General features: G+C 51.9%; 1 protein-coding gene across 4 annotated transcripts; it reads left to right on the top strand.

Moving 5' to 3' along the window:
* The first annotated feature begins 156 nt into the window (after positions 1–156).
* GLCE (glucuronic acid epimerase) lies at positions 157–27,848 on the top strand. Of its 4 annotated transcripts, XM_072345840.1 has the most exons (5): positions 205–261; positions 19,601–19,970; positions 20,045–20,160; positions 21,681–21,926; positions 24,184–27,848. In XM_072345840.1, the coding sequence occupies exons 3-5, from the start codon at positions 20,097–20,099 to the stop codon at positions 25,206–25,208; spliced, it is 1,335 nt and encodes a 444-aa protein (XP_072201941.1). In that variant the 5' UTR covers positions 205–261; positions 19,601–19,970; positions 20,045–20,096; the 3' UTR covers positions 25,209–27,848. The 4 variants fall into 4 exon arrangements, with proteins under 4 accessions (XP_072201938.1, XP_072201941.1, XP_072201939.1 ...); XM_072345837.1 differs by having other exon boundaries at positions 157–261; positions 19,601–20,160; XM_072345838.1 differs by lacking the exon at positions 205–261 and adding an exon at positions 8,406–8,533 and having other exon boundaries at positions 19,601–20,160.

Genomic DNA, 27,848 nt, shown 5'->3' with positions numbered 1-27,848 from the left:
GCCGTGCTCTCGCGGGAAGTGCGGGCGGAGCCGCGCCATCCCTCCCCAGCTCCGGTGTTCCGCCAGGCCTCGCTCTCCTATTGGTCAAAGCTCTCACCACGCCCCGCCTTACCCCCGCGCGACCAATGGGAGAGAAGAGAGAGAAGAGGGCGGAGCTCCCATTGGCTGCGCGGGGACGAGGCGGGGCGCGGCGCTCCCCGCTCCGTGCGCCCCCGCCTCCCGGGCGCTGGGGTTCCGGCGGCAGCAGGGCCCGGCCCGCAGGTAGGAGCGGCGGCGGGTCCCAACATGGCGGGGCGGGAGCGGCGGGACCGCGGGGGGTGGGAACGGCGGCACGATGGGGGCTGCCCGGCGGGAGGGGGGACTGCGGAGGGATAACGGAGTAACAACATCCCGTGTGCGCTGCGGGGCTCGTCGGGGCGGCCTGGCTGCGTGTGTGTGTGTATATGTGTATGTGTATGTATATATGTATGTGTATGTATATGTGTGTGTATATATGTGTGTATGTGTGTATATGTGTGTCTGTGTGTGTCTGTGCCTCAGCCGGCGCTGCAGGCCCCGCACGTGTGTCCCGGTCCGGCTCCAGCTGGAGCCCTTTGCATCGAGTTCGCCCTGCAGCGCCAATAGGAAGCGCTGTTGTTGTTGTGCTCCGGGTGTCGCTGGGCTGCAGGGGCTGCTCGCTCTGCTGGGACGCAGGTGGGAAATAAGACGGGGTCCCTTTGGTACAGGAGTGCTGGCACCCAGCCCTGCAGGGGCACAGGGGGAAGAGCAGCTCATCGTGTGTCTGTTTGCATTGGGGTGGCAGCAGTTCCTTTTATCACACAGTCAATCAAAGTATCCCCCAGCAGCAGCCGCCTGCGCTGCCCCGTTGTGTCACACAGCTGGAAATGAGGAGGGACCCGAAATGATGGCAGTCTGGCTGAAGGCCCGGCCAGACGGAGAGCTGGAGTTGTGGCAGCTCTTGGCAGGACTCCTCTGTGAGCCAAGTGTCCGCAGCGCTTTCCTCGTGCAATCCGTTCCTTCCCAGCCGCGCTCCCGTTTGTAGCGCTGCACCTACGGCTGCTCCAGCAGGAAGGCAGGGCTGGGCTGGGCAACGTCCTTCGGCAGCTGTGGGGTCAGCGCTGTGCGGGGATACACAGAGTGGGGGATAATGGGCTCATGCATTGAGTGGGAGGTGAGCTGAGGCAGGCAGAGGTGCTGTGCTTTTCTTCTATTCCCCCCCCCTTTGGATTTCACTGAAGTTCAGAGAGAGAGAGCTGCTTTGCATTTAATTGAGGCAGAAGATGAAAAGGCAGCTGCTTTGAGGTGGTTCTGAGCTGGGTAACTTTAGTGCCGGGGAATGTTTTTGATGAGCTCCTTTTCATGTCTGAGCAGCAGCCCCAAACTTCACGCTCTCGTTTCTGAAGGCTTTCAAAGCGGGTTGAGTCATCGCTCTGATCCTGCGCTGCAGACCGAAGATGTCGGGAGATGTTCCCATTTTTGCAGTGTTATTATCTCGTGTTATTCGTGCTAAAATCCTCCTGCACCCCAATCTGGGTGCAGATCTGGGGGTGAGTGCTCCCTTTAAGTGCTGAAGCCCAGTGTAACGTACAAACCAGCTCCTCTGTTGTAGCATTTTGCAGTTGCGTTGCTGCCCGCTGCATTCTCTCCCTGTGCGCTTTGACCCCAACCTCAGCCAAATCCTTCCTTCCCGACCCTCTCCCTCTGCTCTTCCTTTTGCCTTTCACCTCCTTTCTGCTTCCTTCTCCTTGGCTGGGTCTGTGGCACTGGGACAAGGAGTGACCTTGCTGTGTGTTGCAGCCCCCCCCAGCCCCCAAGCACTGGCAGCAGCTGCAGGGTGCAGCCCAGGGCAGGACGGTGCTGCTTTGTGACACTTGAGCTAATATTTACCCGAGCGTGCGGTCGCTCCTGAGCTCTGTTTCAAACATCCAATATTGAATTAGAAATATTGGAGGGGACAGATAAAACGCACGCTAATGAGAACCTTCCGAAGGAAGCTCGCTGCTAATTCCAAAGGCAACGACGAGCTTTTCATTAATGCCTTATCTCAAGTATGCCACCTTCTCCTTTTTTCCCCCCTTTATATTGCTCGTGCTATTGAAGGTCAGCTGGTGGCCCTGCTGTGGTGTCACCTGTCATGTGTGGTGTCAGCCTGCTGAGCTCTGAGCACACACATGGAGGGGGAGCTGGGGGGGTCTGAAATGGGGATGCAATTAGCGTGGCTTGAGATCTTCCCATGAGTGCTGTCTGGTGTTGGGGGGGCAGAGCCTGGCAGAGCTTCTGGAGTGGCTTCGTTGGAGCTGTGTTTTCCATTCTGCTTCTTGCCACGGGGAGTGAAGTCTGTCACAGAGGATTAGAGGCTGGTTTTGTCCCTTGTGGTGCTCGGGAGTTTGTTGTTGTATTCTTTGGTGATAGGTCTGACAAGGTGGATTTGGTTGTTAAGAGAAGTCCCTGTGCTGTTCCTGCTGCCGTTATTGTGTTTATTTTTGTCTATTTAATTGCATTAAAGCATGGCAGGAAATTCCAGGAAGCCCTGGAACAAAGGAGAGGGTTTATCAGCAGGTGATTTCCATCCGTGTGCTGGTAGGGGTGGCTGCAGCCCTGTGGTGCTGCTGTGCCCCCATACCCAATATTCACGGGAGGACCTCGGTGCGTTGTCTCACCCTCTGCTTTCCTGGAGAACTGTTTGTGAAGTGTTAACTGCGCATCTCCAGCCAAAGGACTCATCAGCTCTTGCTGTCCCTGCTGCTTAATGCAGGCTTTCTTAAAGCTCCTAAGAAGCTTTGCTCTCCTCGCGGGGCTTTCAGTGTCTCTCTTCCTAATGATAAATGTCAACAAACGAGATCAGAGCATCTTCTGCGGCAGGAAGGGAGAAGCCACTCTTTCTTGGTGTGGTTTTTCTGATAGCCTCCCTGTAGCCAAGGAACATCAATAGGTCACACGCATTGTGCTGCAGAGGAGCTGAGCGTTCTGGTGCCCACCTGGATGGGCCGCAAGGGAGGATCTGTGGGCTTCATGGAGCAGAACCTGCTTATCTCCATGGGCACTGTGGGGTTGGTTGTGCACCCAGGGTGGCCCTGGAGCTCTTGAGCTGCTGTGTGGGTGCAGCTCGGCCCCAGCTGGATCAGCCCCATTGGGCTGCAGGCACAGCTGGGAGCTCAGGGAGCAGTGCTCAAGGTTTGGGTGCAGCTGTGTGGGTCTGGGGGTCCCAATGGGTCCCTTCTGATTTGGGATGCTCAGGAATTCTCTCCCAGCCGTTGGTTGTTGCTCGCTCCTGTCCTGGCTGCCACACACAGCAGGTCCTCGGTGGCTGAAGAAAGTAGGGCAGTTATTTCTGAGCATTGTGATGAATTGATTAACACTGTTGTGGCATAGAGGCGAGCTGGATCTGAGCGCTCTGCCCATGCGGGGCTGCTGGTAATGGGAACCCCTGGCAGTGCACAGAACCCTTTGCAGGGGAGATCCAGGAGGAAGCAGGAAGGGTTGTTGGTCTGCATCAAGCTTTGCATGTCTGGTTATATATATATATATATGTATATTTCCCTTTAATGTTAAATAGATTTAGAACAGGAAAATCTTGCCTGCGTGTAATGCTTCCAAAACCCTCACAGATGGGGAACTTTGTTTCCAAACATCAAATGCTTCAGCTGCTTAATGCGTGTTTTTAAGCACCAACAGCCCTCTCGGAGAATGTTCACATGAAGCCTGCTGAGAATTGGGCTTTTAGAGGAAACGTTCTTAATATTTTATCACACACACACACAAAAAAAGGAAGAGTTATGGGAAACAACACAGCGCTTGGAGTGAAACAGTGCGGTGTGGTGGTGGAAGGGCTGCCCGTAACACGGCTGGTCACGTGTTTCTTGCTCTGAAATGACTCTTGGCCATTGAAACTTTTTCTCCCCCCCCCTTCCAAGCAACTACAATCAAAACTGGTCCTACTGGTTCCAGCCCTGCCATTGAATTTCCATGGGGCTGAATGGAGGAGGCTGTCTGGCTGAGATAGGGCTGGTGATGCACTGTGTATCTATACCCAAGGGTTTGTTAATGAGTTCCCTGACTATGTTGGCAGTGAATTTGAGCTCCGAGTCTGTTCATATTGCTGATGAAGAAGCAGTCAGATTTAAGCTTTCTTTGCAAAACGTTGGATAAAATATATGTGAGATGGTGCTTGGCTTGACTTCTGCCATTGCTTCCTTCCTCTTCTAGCAGCTGATGTGCTGCCAGTAGGGCACCTCGCTCCATAAGCATTTCCCAAAGGGGGAAGGTTCCTTGCATTCTACATGGGGGTTTCTTCTCTGGTTTTGGCTGTAAAGGTGTGGGACCGTAGGGAGCGCTCAGGATGGGAATTAGTGGGGCTGGGAGGGAGCCTGAAGGCAGACCTTTGTGTGCCGATAACCTGCACTTTTGTCACTGACTGTGGAGTATTTCCTGGTGTCTGCAGGCTGCGTTGGCTTTTCCTGAGCTGTGTGGGGTTTGTGGGGGTCAAGAACTGCAGGGCAACCCAACTGAGTGCGTGCAGAGCTGAGCTGTCATACAGCAGTGCATGCAGCCAAGGCATCTGTCGGGAGGACGTCGCTCTGCTCAGTCCAGCTGCTGCACTGCACAGGCTGCCAGCCTGCTGTACGTTGAGCACGTTGGGTTGCAGCCATTTGAGGGCTGGGCGTTGAACTTTGCTCTCTCCAGGACGCTGCTGCCCTGCTGGCTCTCAGCTTCAATCCCTGCATCTGAGTGCCCTCTGCTGGAGCTCCCTTCTCCTCCCCGCGATGAAGTTCTGGCTGCTGATTGCAGCAGGCCCGGATGGTGTTTGTTGCAACGTCTGCATTCCTTGCTGCTTGTCACCCCTCGGTATCTGGGTGCGCCTTAGTCTGTTGTTTGTGAGTGTTTCCCTTGGGCCGTGCTTCAAAAAGGCTGCTTCTGAGGCTTTGCACACACAGCCTCCTGTCTGTAAGGCTCTATGTGAGCACAAGGGCAAGGTGCAATGCAGCCAGCATTGCTGTGGGGCCGAAAGCTGACACTGCTGTGGCTGGGGGTTCTCCTGCTTGTGAAGCTGAAGTCACTTCTGCTGGGCTTCTATATACCCACACATGGGCAGGTCTGTCTGTGCTTCTCCTGCTCGCAGGGAACCTGCCTCCAGAATCCCTCCATCTGACCCCATTTCTTGTGACCCTGTCGAGAGCTGCCGTGTAGAACAAGATTGCCCTGAAACGAGCACTTTTTTTTTTGCCTGCTCTAAATAGCAGCTTTGCATTGCATCGCAGCGGGGAGGAGCAAACACTGTGAGGCTGAACAGTGGTGATGCCAGCACCCGGAGGCGGCTGTGCATGGAGGGGCTCTGCAGCTGCTGCTCGGCGTGGGTGCAAGCGGGTGGCTGGGAGCCAGGCTGTTCTTTAGAACCCCCAAATCCTCTGTTAGCAGGAAGCAAGCTGGGGGAAGCTGAACCGCTGGCACTTAAAATGGGCAGAAATCAGAAGGGAGACTGGCTGCTGAAAGGCGTATTGATTTGTATGGCATTAGCCTGCGTTTGTTGCGGGTGGGTTCAGACGACGCGGAGTTCCACGTCTGCTTTCAGTGTTTGAATATGAATGCCTTCCTTACAGTGAGCCACTAACTGGATGCTACCGCTTTAACCACCTCCAGGTTTAGGAGAACAAACTATAGCCCTAACAGCAGGGGCTTCCCATGGCCCTGTGTGCGTGCTCCTGCCACTTACTAATAGCAAACCAAAGGCATTGGTAGGTGTGTGTTGCACGTATGCTGCATTCAACTTCATCCCTCCCTTTGGTGCTTGGGGAAGCAGCATGCAGGCAGCTGTCATTTGTGCCCGTTCTGCTCCTTCTATCCCCAGGCCCTCGTTTGCTGTGGTCCCAATGGAGCTGGCTGTGCCCAGAGCTCAGTCCCTGTGCCAGATGCACCGCAGGGATTTCTCTGTGCTGGAGCAGTGCCCTCCTCCTGCTGCATGTGAGCGCTGCCAGGCTCGCCTTGCCTTCCTGCCAGGGGAACCGGGTGCTGCACCTGCTCGGCTGCTCCTTTAGGCTCTCTCCTGGGTGCATTTTCAGGCTGTGCAGCTGCTCTTCCCACAAGCCATGGGGCGAATGGGAGCAGAGCTTGGCTGGGTTCACACTGTGCTGCTGGGGATGCTTCCTGCTGCTCAGCCCAGCCCTGGGTGCAGTGCAGGGATGGGGGCTGCCTCATGTTCTGTGCAGTGGGGCTGTTGTGGGGTTCTAGCCGTGGAGTTGTTGATGCATGGATATGGGAATCCTTCTGCTGTGCATGAAGGGAAATAGCAGGTGTGCCTTAATCCAAACCGCCTCTGTGCCATCCCAGTTAGGCATGTCGTGTACTTTGATTCCTTTTAAAGGCAAAGCTACAGAATCACAGAATCCCAAGAGTTAGAAGGGTCCTTTGAGGGCCACCTGGTCTGACTTCCTCCACGTATGAGGTGTGCCCATATATATGGACTGAATCCTCCAGATGGGGATGGATTGGGCAGAGTTTAACCTGTGCAGTGCTGGAGCCCATTAGGGGTGTCTGTGGGGCAACCCCACATCCATGCCCGAGGGGTTCAGGAGGAGGGATCTGCGGGTGCAGGAGGATACTGGGCTGAGAGGTGGGCAAGGGATGAGGAAGGTGGTGAAGGAGCAGCCCCAGGAGGCCCAGCAGGCAGCCAGCCCTTCTGTTTCTTCCCTTTATGTAGTTCCTATAGGGTGAGAGCGCAGAGCCTGGGAGATGCCTTTTGAAGACAACGCTCTGAAGGATTGAATAATAAAAGTGTGTCTCTTGGGGAAGGCGAGCAAAGCTTCCTGCTGGATGCAGCATGGAAACGCTGCACAGTGCTTAAAAATAGATGTGCTGTGCAGAGTGGGTCTCCTCTTGTGGAACCTGGCTGTAAGGAGGAGGCATGCGGGGCTTCGTCGGTCGGGTTTTGCTTTTGTTTGCTTCCATTTGGAAGGAAGCGCCAAGAAAATGAGTGTTTTTGTTGCGGAGATGTTTTCAAGGCCGCGTATTTCTAGTTTATTCTTTTTGAAGAGGATCGTGGAAGACGAGCTGACGATTTAATGGGGCGTGATGCGCTAATACAAGCGGCCGCGTTTAATCCATTAAAGGAGAGAAAAGAAACGGTGGTTATCAGCATTCACGAGGCAAGGCTTGGGCTCAGTGCATGCAAAGCCTTGGAGGGAGACCGGAGGAGCGCTCCCACTGCTGCAGAAAGCTTCTGACAGGCACAGCATCGCTGGAAGGACGGCTGTGATTGTGACTGTGAGAGCTGCCTTTGTTCGTTCCTTGCAGCCTCCAGCGGGGGATGATGGGCGAACATCTGAGCTGCTGAAATCCACCTCCCTGAGCTAATGTGGGAGATGGTGGTTGGGTTGTGATGCAGGTGTGTATCAGACGGCTCTCCTGAGCAGGAAGAACGGAGTTTGTGTTCCCGACTGAGCCTCCTCTTGTGGAATGGGGTTTGCTCTTAGCAGAGGGTAATCCTTTTAACACAGCACTGCTTGGAGGCTGGCTCCAACAGAAGAGTTCTTGTTCAGTTTCGGGCTGGGGATGTTGTGGAGGGGGGCAGGCAGGAGCTAATAGTGATGTTATTCAACACACCATCACCAAGTTGAGGAAGGGTTGAATCCACTGAAGCGCCGCTTTAGGAGTTAATTACACGGTGTTTCCAGGCTGGATGCTGTCCTGATTCCTGCTTAATCCGCCTCTATTTAGGATGCTGAGTTCGTGACGTCCCATTGCTATTTTAAGGAAGTTTTGGCCACCTTAGGAAATACCACCCAAAACCTTCCAGCCTCAGTGCTGATGCGCCTGGCCTGGAGACCTGCAAAAGTAATAAAGGAGATGGAAAAACCTCCAGAAACCTTTTGGGCCCGGTGTGTGTGTGCCATAAATAAAGCACCGCAGTGGAGTTGGGTTCGTTACAAGCTCCCTTAATGATTCCAGAGCCCCCGCTGCTGCTTGGATGCAGCCAGCTGTGATGCCTTTCAAGGTTAGGCTCCGACTTCTGCTTTATTAGCTTTTCGGTTTATGTTCTTCCACTTGTGCTGTTTATCAAGTGAAACCAGATAATGGTTTGGCTAAACCCGAGGTCCTTCAATACGGGCTTTAGCTTGGAACCGTGCAGGAGTGTGTAATGAAAGCTCTGCGTAAGGCAGATGTTGGGATTTGCTCTCTGCTTGGGGCGGGTTGCGGAAGGGAGAGCAGCTCGGGTCCTGTGCTGCTGCCTGGAGGAAGTGCCATTTCTGCTCTTGATCCTTCAGTGATTCCGCGTGTCAGGAGCTGAGCCTTGAGATTCTGAGCAGGCAGGGCTGAGTAAGAGGATTGCTGCGGATAGAGGGAGGAATTCAGCTCCAGTGGCTGCTGCACGTCCTGAAGCACGTCGATTTTTCTTTCCTATTTCCCCCCCCCCCCCCTCCTCCACATCTCCCCTGTAGGAAATCGGAGGAGGAAATCACTTGAAATCAACAACCCCTCAATTCTGGAAGTCGCAAATACCCGAGCTGTGTTAGAACTCGGACAATTCCCTTTGCTTAAGGTAAGCAAGGAGCCGACCCGTGCTCCTATGGGTGCGTGCATCTGCTGGCACAGGGCTGGGCAGCGATGTGCTGGCAGCGTGCTGGCAGTGTGCTGCCAATGGATAACCCCCCTGTGCAGCTGCAGGAGGCACAAGCTGCGCTGGCTGCGGGTGCTCAGCCCACCCCGAGCTGCTGCTGGGCACCGGGGCACCTCTGTGCAGCTTCTCTCCGTCTGGATGGTGAGTGGCTTTGGGAGCTCGTGTGGGACGCAGGGGTGTGGAGGGCTCCAGACCCTTTGGGGCAGCCCTGGGTGCAGGTTGGTGCTGGAAGGGGAACCATAGGCAGCTCTGGTGCTGTTGCCATGGGATCCATCAATGACCGAGTGCTGGAGCGCGTAAATACCACTGTAAATGATCAAGGGGAAGGAGGTGCGTGAGAGCAGGGCTGCGTGCTGCCAGCCTGACTGCTTGCTTGATGTGAGAAAGATGCTAATTGCCTGCTTCGGTGCTGTTGTGCAATTAGCCACGCTGCAAGCACGAGCTCCGAGTACAGGAGAGCAGGTTTAAACCTGTTGTGCCAACCTGGATGCTGGGGGTGCCATACGAGATACAGATGCTGAGCTGCAGCTTGGCTTTCCCTGACTTTCCAGAAGAAGTTTTTCCTCGAGTTGAATTTTAGTGATTATTTGTTCACTTATTTGGGTAATGCGTTCACTTCTTTGGACAGTTTCTTCACCAGTAATGCTACGTCTCACTGCACACAACCATAAGGGACCCAATTCAAAACGAAAGCAAACAGGGGCTGGGAAACCTTCCTGGGATTTCCCTCCCTTGTCACAGCTGAGAGATAAAAGCTCCTTTGCAGCTGAGAAGTGATTTCAAAGCATTTTGCAATGATTAAAGGAAACCCGAGGCTTCTGCCCAGTAATTAATCCATGCTGCTGCCTACCAGTGCTGGAGACTTGTGTGTTGCAGCCCTTGCTGGTGGCTTGGATGGAGCTCGGTGTGTGAGCAGCCAGCCTGGGAGCTGTCAGCTCGCATTATGCAGCGTGATGCTCCGGCTTCAAATCCTCCTCTTGCTCTTAAACGAGCAGAACAGAGCGCTTAGCAATGCAAATCCTCCGGCTGGAGCAGCAAATGAATTTTTAACTGGGCAGGGAAACTGGTTGGGAAGTTATGGGCCGTGTTTGCACCAAGCATCCATTTTGTGCCATGCCACCACACCTGCTTGGTGTTGGGGCCCTTGTGGAGCTTTCAGTTGGTTGCTTGCAGGGTTTGTTCTCCCATGTGTTTCCAGGGCAGACTTGCAGCACAGGCTGACATCTGACTTATCAAACTCATCGCCTTCCCAGCCCTTCTCCAGCTTCACTGATTGCAGAGCGTGCTTTTTGTTAACATCCAGGCAATAGGATGGGAGAGCGTGCTCCTGTTTAGGAGGGGAATAAAGTTTTGCTGCCAGCTTTTAAATCTATATCCTCCTAAAATGCACTCAGCAAACTGCTGATGTGAGCACCACGAGGTCTTTGTATTTAAAGGGAGTTCTTTTTAGGATGAAAGTAGTTGAAGATGTGAATGGTGAGGGATGGGTGAAATTAAGCAGCAGCAGCACTGATGGCAATCTGCAGAGCTTTAATGTGTTAATGGAGCTGGGCATTGTGCATATTTAGCAGCAGCTTGGTTTGAATCCTGGTGAGGGAGCAGAGGGATTCTGACTCCTGTCGTTGTGCTGCTCTCCTCTCAGTGATGGCTGTGATGGAGCAGTGCTTTGAAGGAGATGCTGACAGTTATTTTGCTGCTGCTCGAACTGCATCAGCTTTAATTGCCCCCAAGTTTGGTATTGGTTTAGAAAAACAATAGTGGGAGGGAGGGTTAAAGGATGATGATGTTTGTAAGATCTGCCAGCTTCACGTCGGCCTTATTTTGCCTTTGTGAATTATTCAGTTGTTCGAGGCTGCTGTAGTGCTGTATTTAATATGTTTTAAATGACATTGAATCCGTTAATATGAGGGAGGAGAAGGGCTGGGTGGACTAATAATTAATCCGCAGGGGGAAGAGCAGAAGAGAAGCTATTGCCATGGATGGAGCAGCTCGTTCGGTGTGAGCAGGCAGGAAGGTGCAGGTGGCCTTTAGATCACGGAGGAGATGTGGGTATTATGGCTTATTGTCTCTGCCTTGTCTTAATTAAGACCTCAGCTAATTCCGAACAAGCAGCATGTGGAAAAGTTCTTGTTTCAGAAGGTTCTCCTTAAGACAGGCCTGAATGGCGCATCCTCTGAGCATCCCAGCACTGCTGAGCCCCGTTCTGATTACCTGCTGGAATGAGGCTTGGCTGCACGCTCCTCTGCGGGTGTCTCGGAGGTCTATTAGCACATCTTGATAGCAAGGCTTAGCACTAATGGAACAAAAAGGAGCCCCTAAGAACAGCACAAGGGAGATGAGAGGATGCCTTCACTTGGGTGTCCCCAGTGTTGGGGTGAAGAGAGGGCATCCATCTGTCTTCCCACTGGCCGGGCACACATGAGACCCAACAGGAGCAGTGGCTGCCTGGTGCTGGAGGCCATATCCCTGGCACTAGGTACCTTAGCAATTTGTTCCATTATGAGGCTTCTATTAGTGCCAACTAATTACATGGGCTGCGTTGGGTTTGAGTTGCAATTACACTGACTGATGGACAACAATCGGCTTTAACACACGTCTTCCATGTGTAGGAGACGCTTAATTGCTCTGCTGGTTTTTGACAGAGATGTTGCTGCTTTCCTCATTGGGTTTCCCCTGTCTTCTGCAAGCACCTCCGTGCAGCCCCCAGCCACCCCAGCAGGAAGGTGCAGCCTCTCACCTCCTCATGTTCTGACTATGGAGTCAGCACTCTCGAGCAGCTTTGCTGATGGCATCTTGCTCACAAACACTCTCCACTGATGGTAAATGTCCACAGTGCTCCAATGCATATGTATGTATGCATAGAATATCAAATGCTTCTAATTTAGCTTAAGATATTTACTTGGAGAATACCTTCCATGTAAATGCTTAGCAAAGCCACTCGCTTACGATGAATGCTGTCCTGTCTGTGCAGTGCGCTCTGCAGTGAGTGCTGCTGGATGTGCCCAGTGTGCAAAGTATCATCAGCGAAACTATTGTTGGTGCTAACAGCGGGCTGGATGGCTTGTGTTTGCAGGGATTTGTGGTCACGCTGTCGCTGGTTGCTCATTAGAAAAGCACATGTGAAAGGACGATGCCGGCAGCGCTGTGTTTGTGAATGGTGGACCTGGGATTAATAGCACCGCCGTTTTAAAGCAGATACAACGCAGCCATAAATCCACTGCAAATGCTGAGTGCATGCAAAGCAGGTGTTGTAAAGTTCCGGATGATGCTTGGGAGTGTTTTGCTAATAAACCATTTTAATAGTGATGTGATGTGTCCGTGGGGTGGCCCTCATCAGTGCAGCTCCTTTGCCTGCAGTGATGCTGTGCGGTCAGGGTGGACAGTGATGTATGGCATCGTTGTCAGTTCCAGCACGTCCTTCTTAATTTGTTTTCATTAGATGAATGCCCTCATTGTGGGACAGATGTAACCCATCTATAAAGCAGTCCCTGTGTTTGTACCCGGCTGGATGCAGTGCTCCTCCCTTTGTAGCTCTGCATCCCTGGTGCACAGTGCAGTGCCATGGGTAGAACCAGAACCGACTGCTGCTTTGTGCACCGACTGCCCCGGCTCAGCACGGTGCTCAGTGAGGCTTCAAGGCCAGCTCAGGCTGCTTCTGTGCTGCCCCTGACCTTCCTAGCGTTGCATCTGAACTATGAAGGCATCAGTGATTTCCCAATAAATGAACCCATTGAGTGAACGTTAATTGAGCAGAGATTTCCTTAGGCTTCTTGAATGCATAAGGTTTCATTCGGAATATATTTCCCTGGAGTAAATAGCTGCATTCCCTTGTAGGTTTTGTTAAGTATGGTTTTCTTTTGGTAAAAGCTCGACCCAAAATCTTGTACCTCCAGCTGAACCTCCGTCTGTCTGCAGTGCAGCTCAAGGCTTCCAGCCTTGGGATGCCCCCTGGCACTGAGCACTGCAGCTGTGCTGTTGTGGGATGCAGTGCTGGTTGGGCACTGAGCCACGAGTTGACCCGAGGCACGAGAACATTCTGCTCTTAGTTTCAAACTGAAAGCGTGTTTATGCTCGTGTAGGATCCGATAGTTGCACGTGTGGAGCAGAGTGGGAGGAGAGGTGGGCAGAGCTCCTCGGGTGACCGTGGCTTGCTCTGTTCCGTTTGGCTGCGGTGCTTGTTTGGAACTTGTGCTTTTGCTGTGCAAATGGATGAGAGTCGCGCAGATCCAATGCAGAACATCCTCTGCGTGGGCTGCCTTGCTGCCCCAGGGTCCCTGACAGCACTTCTTGCCATTGGAAAACACGTGTTTGGAAAAAGCAAGCATCGGTTGAGTCACATCCAATTTGCTGCAAGTCGTACTCGAAAGGTCAAGTGTGCTGGTGTGTAGCTAAGTGTCGGAGTGTCCTTGGGATTGGGTTCATATTCAGAATGACTGTGAAAGGCTTTTGGTTTTTTGTGGCTTTTTTGCTTGTAAATAGGATTTCTTGATTGTTTTGGAGATGCTTTGTGATGAAGGAGCTGTGAATTAAATCGGGCTCCGAAAGCTTCCAGTCCGCTTTGCTTCTCCCCAGCATAGCAAACTATATTGCATCCTTCCTGTTTGTTCCTTCGTACTCTGCAAACTTTGCATTGCTGCCACAAGCCCAATAGCTGCCTGCCTTTGTGGGGGAGGAAGAAAGCCTGTCCTCACTTGGATGTAAGAAATTGTGGTCAGGATGTCTTCGGTCCCCTGGTTGGTTCCAAAGGTTAATCAGTCTCATCGGCAAGAACTGTGGTGTCCAGTTGGGGTATCTGTGTAACTTGTGATTTCTGGGGTTTAAGAATGTTGATGGCTGTAACTCAGCTGGTCCAGCACTCATTACTGCACAGTGATGCTGCGATGGGAGGACGGCAAATAGGATTCTGAGTTGCAGGCCCAGAGCTGCCCCTCCACCTTCAGCATAAGCCTCTCTCTGCACGTTCAAGTTGCACAGCCTTTGTTCCTGTCCATGTGGGATGACTTCATCCCTTCCTGCAGCTGTGTGCCACAGCCCCATGGGATGGGATGAGCACATGCAAAACCATGACAGCACAGCTGCTTGTCCCCATGCTGGGTGCTTGGGGGGGTTTGCAGGTCACTGTGGGAGAGCAGAATCCCAGAGGGGCTCAGGCTGTCCCTGCCCTGGGCAGGAGAAGGCAGCAGGAAGGAGCAAAGCCACGGCCCCTTAGGGAGGAATGGCTGGGTTGGAATGAAACCAACCAGGAAATGAGGTAAAATGGTCCATTCCCAAAGAAACAAAAGCAACCAGTGGTCCAAGTGGAATCTCAGACCTCAGCATAGCACAGGAGCAGTGGGCAGTGATGCTGCTCCTCTCCCCATGCAGCGGTTGTGGCACTCCCTGAGCTGCTCCCCCCAAAGAGGTGTCCTCTGGAGGTGCTTTGTCACCTCCCAGCAGTTGTTCTGACCTTTCCCTTCTGTGTGTGGTGGCTGTTTAACAGCAATCACCTTCGGTATTAAATAATGCAAAGGAAGCACAGTGCAGGATGACTCGCAGCTGGAGCATCGAGCGCCTTTCAGCTCGCTTTTATATCATTTCTAATTTTACTCTGCCCTCCTTTCTCATCAGCTCTTCTAAGGAGCTGAAGTAGAAAGGATTAGGGGGGAAAAAAATTGTAACTAAAAGGGTATCTCTCTCTTATGCCTTATTACATCCCATCTGCATTCGTGAGCTGCATTCCGGAATCCAGAACCAAAGTGGCTGTGGTGCAGAACGTAGAAGCTGGAGCTGCCTTTGCTGTGAGCTTCAATGAAAGCAGCATCTGTGTGTTAGCCTGGGCTCCTGCACTGTGCTGGGCTGCCTTGTCAGCTCTGAGTAGGGAAGATAGGAAAAAGCCTGGGCTGGGGTTAATGGTGGTCTGAAAACAAGCTGTGGGGCAGGTCGAGTAGGGGAGGTCAGAGAGCTGTGGGCTGGAGACCCAAGCATGGTACATCCCTAGGATGAGGGACCTGTGCCTGCTCCAACAGGACGGCATGGGAGACATCGCTTTGTTGAAGTTCTGAAGTGCTTGTTGTAGTGCAGGTTGTTTCCTTTGGAAGTAGTTAATTTTGCTGCAGCCGCCGTCGGTAGCTCTGCCCAAGCAACCATCTGTGCGCAGCGCTGGCGTTTGCCATGCGATAAAAACAGGGCACTTTTAGCCAGTTTCTGTGACTTAAAACATGTTTTATTTATCCGCTGTGAAGCACCGTGCTCCTTAACCTCTGCTTTTTGCATGGGGAAAGAAGCGGTGATGTACCTCTGAGATACGTAGGAGTGTGAGTACGAATGCTTCGTGCCAATAGCAAACGGTGCAGCAAAGCAGTTGGTTTGGAGTTTGCAGGAGCCTGAGCTCCAAGGAGAGCTCTTTGGAGCGGTGTGCGGGGATGCTGCAGGCAGGCAGGTGTGCCAAACCCCTGCCAGATGTCTGAGCTGTCGTTCGGAGCACGCTTTGTGCTGAATTCTTGTAGGCATTGTCACGAGCTGGCAGCAGAAGTGCCTGCATCTCTCTGCTCCGTGGCTCTGTGCTGCGATGCTGTAGCTGTGCTCTCCTTCCTTTTCATTATGGTTTGGCTGCTCTGCTTTGACACTTCCCCACCATCGGGATGGAGGTCCTCGTGGCTGACTGCGGGCTTCCACCAGCAAAGCAGTCTGAGGATGTGAATTAGCACGGTGCTGCTCAGAAACCCTGTGTATTCTTCATACTTCAACACTTCTTTGTAGCAATTCTGCCTTGCAGAGCTCACATAAGGGCTGTTGGGACACGATGTGCTGTGCGAATCGCAGCTGCTAACTGCTCTGTCTCGCACTGACTCCTCCAGTCACTTAAAGTAACTTCTGCACAAAAATCCCTGCTGTGCTCAGATGCTGATCTGCTGGGAAAGGCCAACTGCTGCTGCGTGGGCAGAACGTTGTGGGCATGCAGTGCACAGGTTGGCACCAGGGCTGTGGCATCCCAGCCATCCGTGCACCAGGCAGCACTGCCCCTCTCTACACTTGACAGGTGTAAAGAGCGGACCTCACCTGTGTGCTTTAGTGTTGGATCCCACAGTCATTCCAAAGCCTGAATGTAGGGAGTGATGAAACGGTTCTGTCTCGTGCTTTGTTAATCCATGTGGTAACAGCACGATTCTTGATGGTTTAGAGAGAGGCGTCACAACGCCTCTGTGAGCAGCAGCCAGATCTTGGAGTTGCTATTTGTGCCGTTAGTGAGGGGTTTAATAGCTTAATCCATCTGGAAAGCAAGGAGATTGATTGGGCTGCACGATGAATGGGCTGATAATTACCGCAGCAGCCCCTCGGAACCACGCACCCAGCAAGGCAGTGTGCTGCACAGCAGGCACTGAGCTGCAGCTCTTAGCAGTGCTCTGTGGCACCTTCACTGGAAGAACAGAAGCGCTTTGGTAGTGCTCCAGTGGGTGAGCGCTGCTTCAGGTGCAGGGGAACGGCCAGGCCAATGCACACAGAGCACTTGTGCAAAGAAATGCCCCTGAGTGCATTGCTGGCGGTGCAGCTCCTCAGTGCTCATTTGTTTCATTCCCATATCCCGTTTTGAGACAGAAGAAGGCTTTGGCAAAGGGTCAGAAGTTCTGATAGAAAACTTCTCCGCAGTTACTAAAAACAAGCCCAGAGTTCTTAATTCTTATTATTTTTTGTTATGTAACACCAGCATTTCATGGCAGGAAATGGAGGGGGGGGAAAGCAAGGCTGAGCCTCGTGCATGGCCGGGTGCACCTTTAGCTCAGGGCACGCGTTGAAGTTCTGCTTTCTCTTTAAACATTGGGTTGAACGTGTGAACAGAAGTGCCAGTCTGAGGCGTTTTTTCCTCTCTGTTCCCAGCAGCTCAGTGTGGCTTCAAAGTCAGGCGGCGCCTTATCGCAGTGCAGCAGGAGCCCCACTCCTTGCTGGGAGCAGCACTGTGTGTCCCAGAGCTCTGCAGCTCAGTCCCTTCTGATCCTTGTTTGAGCACGGAGAATTTCCATGGGAGTGCCCTAAACTGCTGCCAGCACTGCAGGTTGGGGAAGTAAGATGCCTTGGGGTTTGTTTTTCTGAGTCTTCCTCAGCTCCTGTGGGGCTGGGCTGTCAGCTCAAGGCTTGCTGGGCCTGTTTGTTAAATGCTGTCTGTACAGCATGAGCAGAAATAGAAGTGAGGGCTGCGTGCCTGCCTGCCTGCCCTTGGCACACCCAGCCTTCCCGTAGGAGCTCTGTGCAGGAGGGAGAATCGTGCTGTGCAGTGTGGGGCAGTGGAAAGGAGGCCTTCCTGCTGGAAATAAGAAGTCATTTTCTCCATCTTTGGAAAAGAAGATGTGCTGTCTGTGTGTGCAGAGCAGGATTAAAGCCATTCCTGCTCACTGATGAGCAGAGGTGCTTTGGGGTGGGACAAAATGCAAGAGAAGACCTCTTAAAACATCTTGTACTCCATAGGGCTGATTGCTTGGGAAAAGTCCAGCAACAGAAACCAAGCAGGCAACGTAGGAACAGAGGGGTGTCTGCTTTCCAGGGAAGCACAGCTTCTTTGCTCTGTGTTTTGCAAGGACTCATTGCCAGCAGCCTGCATTGCCCAAGGGCTGTGCACACCCTCATCTCTTAGTACGGATTAAAGAAAATGGTCCCTTCAATAAATCCAGGGCTTCCCAAAGGAGCTATTCTATCACTGCTGTGCCAGGAGTTATTACTCTAGTTTAGATGCCATTCTTCTGTTTGTATTTCCTTCCTTCTTCTGGGGTGGCTCAGCCCCGCACAGGGGCCGTCCCGTTTGGTGGATATATGGAGCTCTGTGCAGAGCAGTGATGACAGAGGAAAGGCATCTGAGCTCCCGGCCTGGAAATTTGGCTCTGGCATCTTGGGATTTTCCAAAAGAAAGAGCCTTCATCATGTTTTCAACCCTGAGACTCTCCAGGAAGGAATGAAATAGGCCAGTGGTGAGAGAAGAGTCCAAGGAGAGGCTCTGATGTTTGGCTGCAGGTTTGGTTGAAGGCCGTTGCTGGATGCAGGCGCTGCGTGCACAAACAGCACTGCAGGAAGTCAGAGGTGTCCCATGGGTGCATGCATGGCACTGTCACAGCGATCCCCTCCCTCACTGCAAGGAGACATGCAAGGAGACATGCAAGGGGACGGGGTGCCATAGCAGCTGCTGTAATGTAGTGCTGTCAGATGAAAGAAAAGGAGATGATTTATGGGAAGAAATGTCATGCAGTGATTGCTGGGAAACAGCAGTTTGGGCTTCAGAAGAATTCCTCTTTTGAACAGGTTCTGTGCAGATGAGAGGGCTGTGCCTTCCATGGGGCTGCTTACGAGTCTTGCAAGCTGCTCTCGTGGAGAACAGAGCACAGGAGATGCGTGTGCTGTTCTCAGGCACACAGCTGGGAATGCTGGTGGTGCATTTGCAGTGTGGGGTGCCAAAGTTTGTCCTTCCTGCAGGCAGAAGCCACAAAGCCATAGCAAAATCCACCTCGAGCTTCCACCTCACTGGAGCTGAGCATCAGCATCTCTCATTTAGGGTCCCAAAAGCTGCTGCCTGCCCCATCCCTCTGCCTTTCTGTGGTTGGGGCTTTGCATGTGGGCTTTCAAAGCAGAGCCAAGCTGAGCTAAAAGAGCACTGAGGCAGCATGGACAGGAACTGTGCATGGCTGGGGGGTGACACACGGGGCTGTTTGAAAACAGTCATCACCTGGGGTAGTGGGGAAAGCATGGCATCCCTCTGCCCATCCCCTGCTAATCCATGTGGGTTAATTAATGTTGAGTTTTATAGGTAGGAGTCAGGAATGTTATTCGCTCTTTAGAAGTGAATTATCCCCATGTGTAAAAAGAGCAGAACGTGTTTGTTGAGGTCATCCCAGGAGCATCATCGCTGAAAACCATCTGCTGATGCAGAAAATTGGATTTATTCTCATGCTAGAGTTTCCATAAAAATACAATTAGATATAAATTTATGCTCTCTAAAAGCTCGCAGCAAATCAGGCTGTTGGCAAATAAGACACTTCTCTTTTAAGGTCCGGTTTTAACTGACCAGATGGTGCTTACAGTGTAGGAGCATAAGACTGGTGGGAGATAATTGTTTGTTTCCATTTGAGAATAATAATAATAATTCAAGAATAGATAAATAAATGGTGATTTCAGCCGTGTGAATTACTGCCAGGCTTTGGCTGTGGGGCTCTTCCATTGGAAATCCTCTCATTGCTCTGGGCATAGGGGTGATTTTCCCATCTGATTTGGTGAAGGTTTGTGGTGATGCCCTGGTGGGTGTTTAGCTTCTTGTTGGTGATGAGAGCGTGGGATGGCACAGTCCTGGGCGTACAGTACAATGTGGGGCACAAGAGGAAAGTCTCCCACCCCTGGAGACTTTAAAGGCAAGGCTGGATCAGGCCCTGGGCAGCCTGATGTAGCTTGGTGTCTGTTTGCACTGCAGGGAGTTGGGCTGGATGGCCTTCAGAGGTTCACTCCAAGTCCAAGGATTCTATGATTCTAAGTGGCTGAGTGATGGCTGCAGAGAGGGGACTAGGGGTCAACTCAATAGGGAGGGGGTTGGGAATGGTTCTGCACCTGATGGTGGTGTGTATGACCCTGAGTTACTGAAGCTCAGGGAGCATTGGGGTTTAGCTGAGTTTAGCTGGGTTTAACTCTTAAATTGCCCTTGGACTTGGCATTCCTCATGGGTCCATTCCAACACAGGGTATTCTGTTGATCAGGCATTGGAATGTACTGCTTAGGGAAGTGCTGGAGTCCCCATCTCTGGTGATATTTAGGAGCCGTGGCACCAAGCGATGGGTGTTTGGACTCAAACTGTCCAATTACGTATCAAGCTTGGAAATAAAAAGCCCAAATTATCCACCGAACAAGCAAACAAAAGCAAGAAATCCAATGGTTGGACTTGAGGACCTCGGAGGTCTTTCCCAACCACGTGGTGCTGTCAGTAGTTCCAGCACCAACCCTGCTGGGCACCATTCCCTGAACGCTTCTCCCTTTGTTTTGCAGGTATGGTGTGAATATGCGTTGCTTGGCAGCTCGGGTCAACTACAAGACTCTGATCATCATCTGTGCTCTCTTCACACTGGTCACGGTGCTGCTGTGGAACAGATGCTCTTCGGATGGGGCCGGCCCATTCCCCCGCAGCCCGGGTGGCCCCGAGCGCCGCGCAGCAGCTGCCAGCAATGGCCCCGCACGGGATGTGGCCAAGCAAAGCGAGGAAGCATCACCCCAAGAGCAGCAGAAGGCTCCTCCCATCGTGGGAGGCTTCAACAAAGCCCCTGGGCTGAAGTATGAGGAGATAGACTGTCTGATCAACGACGAGCACACCATCAAAGGGAGGAGGGAAGGCAACGAGGTCTTCCTGCCGTTCAGCTGGGTAGAGAAATACTTTGAGGTTTATGGGAAAATTGCTCAGTACGATGGTTATGACAGGTTTGAATTCTCTCATAGCTACTCCAAAGTATACACACAGAGAGCACCTTACCACCCGGATGGGGTCTTTATGTCCTTCGAGGGCTACAACGTAGAGGTTCGAGACAGAGTGAAGTGCATAAGTGGTGTTGAAGGTTTGTGCTCCACGTTTTCCTTTTCACTTGAAATGCTTCTTGAAATTTGCTGTTGTCATTTGAGATGCAAAGCGCTCCTCATTCTGTCACAACAGCGTGGATAAAAATGCATTGGGGATCGAGGAACCTGGTGCGGTCTGCAGCATCACTCCGACTTCTGCCGTTCCTCCTTTTTGTGGCATTGGTTCTGCTGGTTGCAGCTGTCTCCTGGGGCTGGACAGTTGTTTTTGTGGGGTGATTATGTGTGCTGGGGGCAGGATGTGGGCAGAGCCCTCCTGGAACGTCTCATTACCAAAGGTGTGAGCGCATCCCAGTAGCTGTGCATCCTCTGTGTGCAGGAGGCTGGGGAGAGAGGGCTTCCTTTCCTCTTGCTGCAGTAATTGCTGACTGAATACAGCTCAGGAAACAGGCTCGTTTCACACCTGTTTGGTTATTCCTCTATTGGCCTCGCATTTTTTTTGCAGCAAGTGATTGAAGAGCCACCCTTGTGAAACGCAGTACCAGAGCCTGGCTGTTGTGAAGGCAATAGTTAGCAGCCAGCAAACAGGGCTGAGAAATGCGTGTAGAGGAGGAGAATGAGTATTAAGACACTCAGGCAGGTTTAGCTCTTGCCTTGCGTGCTTCCTGCCCTAGAAATGCTCACGTTGTTGCGTGCCGAAAACCTCGTGCTGTATTTTCACCTTCTCCCTTTCCGCAAGGTTAACGCGTTGTTATGTCCTGTGACCTGGAGAATTTAATCTTGTCATCTTGTATGAATTTCAAGTCAAGCTCTTCCAGCACATTTCTCTCTTTTGCATCTTTCAGTCTCAACGAGTGCACCTTTTAGCTGCAGATGCTTAGCGCTAATGAGCGAGCTGGCTTCCGGGAGCACAGATAGCACACGAGACTCACATATTTCCTCTGATGGCTTTTTCTTCAGGCTGCAGTAAACCATCACGTCCCCATCAATGATATTTATTAGGAACTCGAAGCACCGAAATATGCATGAAAATTTATCTTTTCCCATCGAGTTTAAGCAATATTTTCACTGCAATATTAGTTCCCGAGCTTGACATTGCCAAAGGGGAGTGTGGTGTGAATGCCAACTTGTTTATTTGCATCTTCCTTTTTCTCTTACACGCACATGAAAGCTTGCTGTACTAAATATGCTGCAAGAGGGTCATGGTGATGAATTCCCACTTTGGGTTCTTACATTACAATTGGGAATTTGCCCCAAATAAAACATAGAGCTTTGGGGAATCTTGCTTTTCTCCATTGTATCCTAAGCAATGAGTGTTTGCCTTGTTCTGTACATGTTCATTCCGTGAATGGGACTTTCCTTGAGTCCAGCTGGTGGTGAAGCCTGTTAAGCTTTGTGGCTGGACTTGAAGGTCATTTCCAACCTGAGTTATTCTATGATTCTAACAGCATCTGCTGGCAGCGCATCGGTGGTGGGGAAGGAGCGGGCAGGGGAGCGTGCAGCACTGTGAACACGTGTGACAGAGTGCCTCTGAGATGCTCACGTTGTTCCTCTCTCCTAGGTGTGCCCTTATCCACCCAGTGGGGCCCTCAGGGCTACTTCTATCCCATCCAGATCGCACAGTACGGGTTGAGTCACTACAGCAAAAACCTGACCGAGAAGCCGCCGCACATCGAGGTGTACGAAACGGCCGAGGAGAAGGACAGGGGCAGCAGGGCTGCAGAGTGGGCCGTGCCCAAGGGCTGCTCCCTTTCCACAGTGCCCGATAAAGCCAAGTTCACCAGTGTCAAACACTTTGTTGCTCCAGGTGGGTTGTGGCAGACAGACGGTTGGCTCGCTCAGCTGGTAGCGGTTGGGGGTCTCCTCCGTTTCCCCTGGTTTTGTTTGTATGGAGCAGCTTTCCATCCTTAGGGCCTCACCTGAGAACGTTATAGAGTTCTGTACTTTTTTTTTTCTCCTACTGTTTTCTCTCCACTGCTGCTCTTTGAAACATCCTTATTTTAATTAAAACACGTGTGGGTGTATTTGGGGAGGGCAGTGCAGCTCTGCAGAGCAGCTGTGCTTCCATTTCCTGAGCCTGTTTGCTTCTGTCCCAGCATGGAAGCGAAGCACTCCAACCCATTGTGAAGCTGGGAACGATGTGAGGTGACAGGGAAGGGCAGTTTTCAGTCTGAGCAGATGTCTCATGCAGGACTGCTGCTGGGACCCCCCCATCTCTCTTCATTGGGTTGCCACTGTTTGAGGGCCATGCAGACCTTGTTCTGTTTGAACTGGGTTGCCTTAACGAGGCAGTAAGAGACCTGCTGCATTTGCAGGTGGTTAGGGGTGGTTTCTTGCACCCTTTGCCCTCTCTCAGGATAACTAAATCAGCTTCTGTGTTGCAGTGGTTGTATATAGGCAATAAATGTTTTTCCAAGGGAGAAAAGGAAAACCCCCTAAAGGGCAGATGGGCACCAGGAGCCTCCCCAGCAGCTCCAGGTGTTGATGGCATTGCCAGGCTGCAATACCACTGCCACCAGGCCCACAGAGGTGGCCCACCACGTCCCCACAGCCCTGTCTTTGTGGGGCTGCGGGTGGGCTCTCAATGCCCACAGCACACCTCATGCCTGTTGTTGCCCACTTGACATTCCCATGTTCTGCTTTGTCCTGAGCAGAGGTTTATTTTGAGAAGTGGATTATTTCATGCGGGAGTTTCCTTTGTGCTCAGACAGGCTCGTTAATAAGGATGTAATGTATTTTTCTTCAATCAATACCCATTAGAATTAATGAGTCCATTACTTAAAAAGACAATGAAGTAATTTTCGGTTGGCACCTTAGGCCCAGGTCTCTGGGGAAAAGCTCTCATGTCTTTGTAGTAGAGAAATACAGGCAGAGGGAAGGCTGAAAGAACTGCTGTGCTTTCTCTCCTCATCCTTTATTGATGGCAGAGTGATGTGCAGGGCTGAAGGCTGCAGTCTGCATCCACTCATCTGAGATGGCTGTAAGTAATGGCTTTACAGATGCTTATGGCTATGGAAAGAGCAAGCAGCCTTTAGGTTTCCTTCTTAAAACTCCTTTTCCCATTACAGTTCACTTTCAGTTCACTTTGTTGTGGCACCAGAAGTTATTTACATGGAGCTGTGCGTGCTGTTCAGGGCACAGTGCAGCGGTACCTGCAGTGCACAGTGCAGAAGTGCCCATGGTACAAAATGCAGTGGGAGAGATTGGGAGATGGAGAAGCCATTGCTGGTGGCCACAGCCCTCTGTTCCCCCATCATGGGTTATTTCACACATTGGGATGTAACAGAAGGGAAGCAGTGGTCTTCCACAGGAGGGTCTTATTCTATGGAAAGCTGTTAATTTAAAAGAACTGCCTTTAAGTGTCAGTCATCCCTCTGTGCCCTCAAAGCTGCGGGATTTGCACATGGCATTACAGGCTCGTTAGCTGCATTAGGTGCTATTGCGTTAGGTGCTACCACCTGGGAGCTTTGTTTAATGGTTTGGGTTTTTTTAATTTAACTGAATTTTGCCAACTGAGAGGTTTGTGAATACTCTTAGTATGTCCTTCTTTATATTCCACGGGGATATGGCACTGAGGGACGTGGGCATGGTGGGATGGGGCTGGGGATCTCAGAGGGCGTTTTCAACTGTTGTGATTCTGTGGTTCTTCTAAATGTTAAGATCCATTTCTGACCGTATCTCTTAAGGCCATACCTCACCCCAAATTCCTGTCCTGTGTCCTCCCAGCACCACCTGAAGGCACAGCAGGATCCCCCATGACTCTCCCTGCCCTGGCTTTCCTCTGCCCAAATCCTGTTGTGTTGGATTCCCAGCAGTGGCTGCCTGGGCTGTGTGCTGAGGGTTGCTGTGGGTTGCTCCCAGCCTCAGCCATCGCTCACAGCTTTGCTTTTATGCTTAATTAAATAATACATGTACAGAAAGCAGAGGCTGTTTGAATTATTGATCAGCTCGCCTAAAAGCATTTGGGTTTTGTCTGGTTACCTCTGGATGGTGCGCTCTGCATCTTTGATATCTTGAAAGAAATGAGCGCTTTCCCACCGAACCGCTGTTTGTTTGTTTTGCAGAGAACACCGAGGGGGTTTCCCTGCAGCTCGGGAACACCAGAGATTTCATTATTTCTTTCGATCTCAAGTTTGTAACCAACGGGAGCATTTCTGTGGTGCTGGAGACCACGGAGAAGAACCAGCTCTTCACCGTGCACTACGTGTCCAACACACAGCTCATCGCCTTCAGGGAGCGCGACATCTACTACGGCATCGGGGCCCGCACCAGCTGGAGCACCGTCACACGGGACCTGGTGACCGACCTGCGCAAGGGCGTGGGGCTGTCCAACACCAAGGCCGTCAAGCAGACCAAAATAATGCCTAAGAAGGTGGTGAGGCTGATTGCAAAGGGGAGGGGATTCCTCGACAACGTCACCATATCGGCCACCGCGCACATGGCGGCTTTCTTTGCGGCGAGCAACTGGCTGGTGAGGAACCAGGACGAGCGGGGCGGCTGGCCCATCATGGTGACCAGGAAGCTGGGGGAAGGCTTTAAGTCCTTGGACCCAGGCTGGTACTCAGCCATGGCGCAGGGCCAGGCCATCTCCACGCTGGTGCGGGCCTACCTGCTGACCAAGGAGCACGCCTTCCTCAGCGCCGCGCTGCGGGCCACGGCGCCCTACAAGCTGCCGTCAGAGCAGCACGGGGTGAAGGCTGTGTTCATGAACAGGCACGACTGGTACGAGGAGTACCCCACCTCGCCCAGCTCCTTTGTGCTCAATGGCTTCATGTACTCTCTCATCGGGCTCTACGACCTGAAGGAGACCGCAGGGGAGAAGCTGGGCAAGGAGGCACGGCTGCTGTATGAGCGCGGCATGGAGTCCCTGAAGGCCATGCTGCCCCTCTACGACACCGGCTCCGGGACCATCTATGACCTGCGGCACTTCATGCTGGGCACCGCTCCCAACCTGGCGCGCTGGGACTACCACACCACCCACATCAACCAGCTCCAGCTGCTCAGCACCATCGACGAGGCCCCGATTTTCAAAGAGTTTGTCAGGAGGTGGAAGAGCTACCTGCGGGGCGGCAGGGCAAAGCACAACTAGAGCTGACAACCAAAGCCCTCGTGCCTGCTGGTGGCAAAGGTTCGGGCTTCTGGAGCTCGGCGAGGGGACACCTGAGAAGGTCGCATCCTAAACTCATACGGACCGTTTTGAAGAAGTGATCCTTAAAACTGATCTCCTGAAATAATTGCATTCCAGTGTGAAAACCTTTGGGTCTGATGGGCAGGAATGGGGGACATCAGCTCGCTCGCTCTCCGTAGCGCTCCGCCGTGATGTTACCTGCACGAAGCAAAACCCATCCGTGCTCTGAGCTGGGGGACGATTTTGTTTTTCCTTTTTGCAGGAAGATATTTATGGAAGCCATACAGGTCTCTAAAGTCCAGCACTTGCCTGACAAGTTAGTACGTGGCCTCTTTGGAAATGGAGCTGTTTGTGTATATGTTGGAACAGCGTCGCCGGTGGTGTGGTGTAATGCTGTGAACGTGTGTTTCCTTGTAGCCTGGCTAGTGGACAGCGTAGCTTTTTTTGGGGTGTTTCTTTATGGATTCTTTCCCTGGGGTGACACGGTCTTTTATTCTCAGTCTGGAGGTCCTGTAGCCGTATGGCTTCGCGTCGCACCACGTAAGCACAAGTTGGTGGCTCACGAATGGCCCAGCGCTGTGGCTGCACCAGCCCTGTCCTGGGATTCAGGCACACACGGGGTGCTGGCAGCACGTCCCCCCCAGCAGCTGGAGTCTCTTCTCGTGGAGCCCGATGTTCTGTTCTGTATTTTTTTCCTCACGTCAGAGAGGTTTCTGTAAGCTTGTGGGCTTGGTTCTGTAGGAGACCTGTGTTGAATTCCTGCGTGGCATGGAGCTCGTTTTGAGTAGCGTGCAGGAAATGTCATTTGAAACTGTGAGCGTTGTCCTATGGGGGTTTTCATTTTTAACCCAAGATCCAGCACTTGAAAAATGACAATCAGCCCATAGGGCTCTACAGCTCTGCCTGTGCTTTAGCACTGCTTGGCCTTTGCTGCCTGACACCGGTCATCAAACAGAACCCCAACACTTCCACTGTGCTGGCAGCATGTAGAGGACATGTAGAGGCAGTCTACATCTCATCTTTGTGAGCCCATACCCACACTGTGGGTCTGCCTTCACAGCATGGAGCTTTCTGGTGGGTCCGGAAGGGTAAAAGCAATGGCATCATCAGATGGGAATGGTGTGGTTTGGTAGCACAGCAAACACCAGCTTGTCAGCTCTGTGCAGGCGTGCTGGGCTTTGCTCTCCCATCCCAGGCATGAAAGCTCCACGCGTGTCCTGGCATGCTGCGATCATTTATCGCTGTGGGGCTTTTCCACTGATCCCATGATGTGCTGCGGGTGTTGGTGTACTTTGGCTTAAGGTGCTCCTACGGAGGACAGAGCTGCTTCAGACTGCATAGAGTGAGGCCGGGCACGAGGCCGGCGTGCATCTTGGTTTTTGTTTGCTTTTCTTGCTTTTTTCAGTGCTTTTTCTCACAGATATTTGAAGCGACTTTGTAATGACGTGATCTCCGCAAACACGTGCTGTGTGATCGGCTCGGTTAATGTGGGAAGCAGATGTGGCAGGAGAAATCTCAATACCAAAGTTAGCACAGATTGTTGGTTTTTTTCTTTAGTTTTTAGTGGGTTTGGTTTTTTTTTCCCTTCCTTTTCAATACGTTTGCACAGAGAAAACAACCCAAACGACGTGCTTCCTTCCAGCAACCGGTCCTCACTGCAAGCAGAGCATCTGTGCATCCCCTCTGTTTTTTGCCCATTTTGGATGTGGGGAAACAAGAGAGACTTCCAGGGCGCTGCTCTGCAGCGGTGCCGGTGCCTTACCGAGGCCACCGTGCCCTCTTTTTATTATTATTTAATTGTTTTCTTCTCGTTTTTAATAACGGGTTGATAATGGCAGTGATGGTTGTGTTGGGGCAGGTTGGCCCCAGAGCATTGGTGGCAGTGCCGCTGCGCTGGGCGCACTGTGCCCTTCATACCCACACTGCCTTCCCGTTGGCCTTGGCACCTGTGTCACTTCAGCCTGCAGCCCCAAGGGGCTGTTGGGCCAAAGGGGTTTGGTGTGAGGGCTCCTCCTGGGATCATGTTTTCCTTACAGAGCTGGGAGGGGACGGTTGGACATCGGCGCCCATCACTTGGCTGAAGTCACTTCTATCCCTGCGCTTTCCCAGTGGTTGACATGACAAAGGTCTTGGGGACTCAGATCAGTTCGGCCTTCCCGTGAGGCTCGCTGTACATAGACCTGATTGGAGGCGTGGTGTATGCACACCAGTGACACACAAGCACAACCGTACGCGTGTGGCCATGCTGTTTTCTCAGCCATTGTGCAAGACATTCACCGAAAGCTGCTATTTTCCCTTCACCTTGTAATTGTACTTTATTTTTTCTACATTTTTACATGTGGGGTACACACCATGTGTTAAATATGCAATAAATTGTTTACAGGATGCTCTTGTAAAGGGTGGTCCTTTGTAAAGCTGTACAGACTTTGCAGTTTAAGCACAATGTGCACATGTTAGTTTTATATACGGCGAGACGTGACTTTTTGCAGAGGGAAAGGTTCTACTATGTTTATATACAAAGTAAATGGATCAATGTTTGTGCTTCATGTAAAGCTGCTTTATAAGATTGTAAAATAAATTCCTTTTTTTTTTATCTTAAGG

This window comes from Excalfactoria chinensis, chromosome 10, assembly GCF_039878825.1.
Source record: "Excalfactoria chinensis isolate bCotChi1 chromosome 10, bCotChi1.hap2, whole genome shotgun sequence".
NCBI classification, from domain to species: Eukaryota; Metazoa; Chordata; class Aves; order Galliformes; family Phasianidae; genus Excalfactoria; species Excalfactoria chinensis.
Note: the sequence above shows the minus strand (reverse complement) of the source record. Positions and strands in the feature narration are given on the sequence as shown.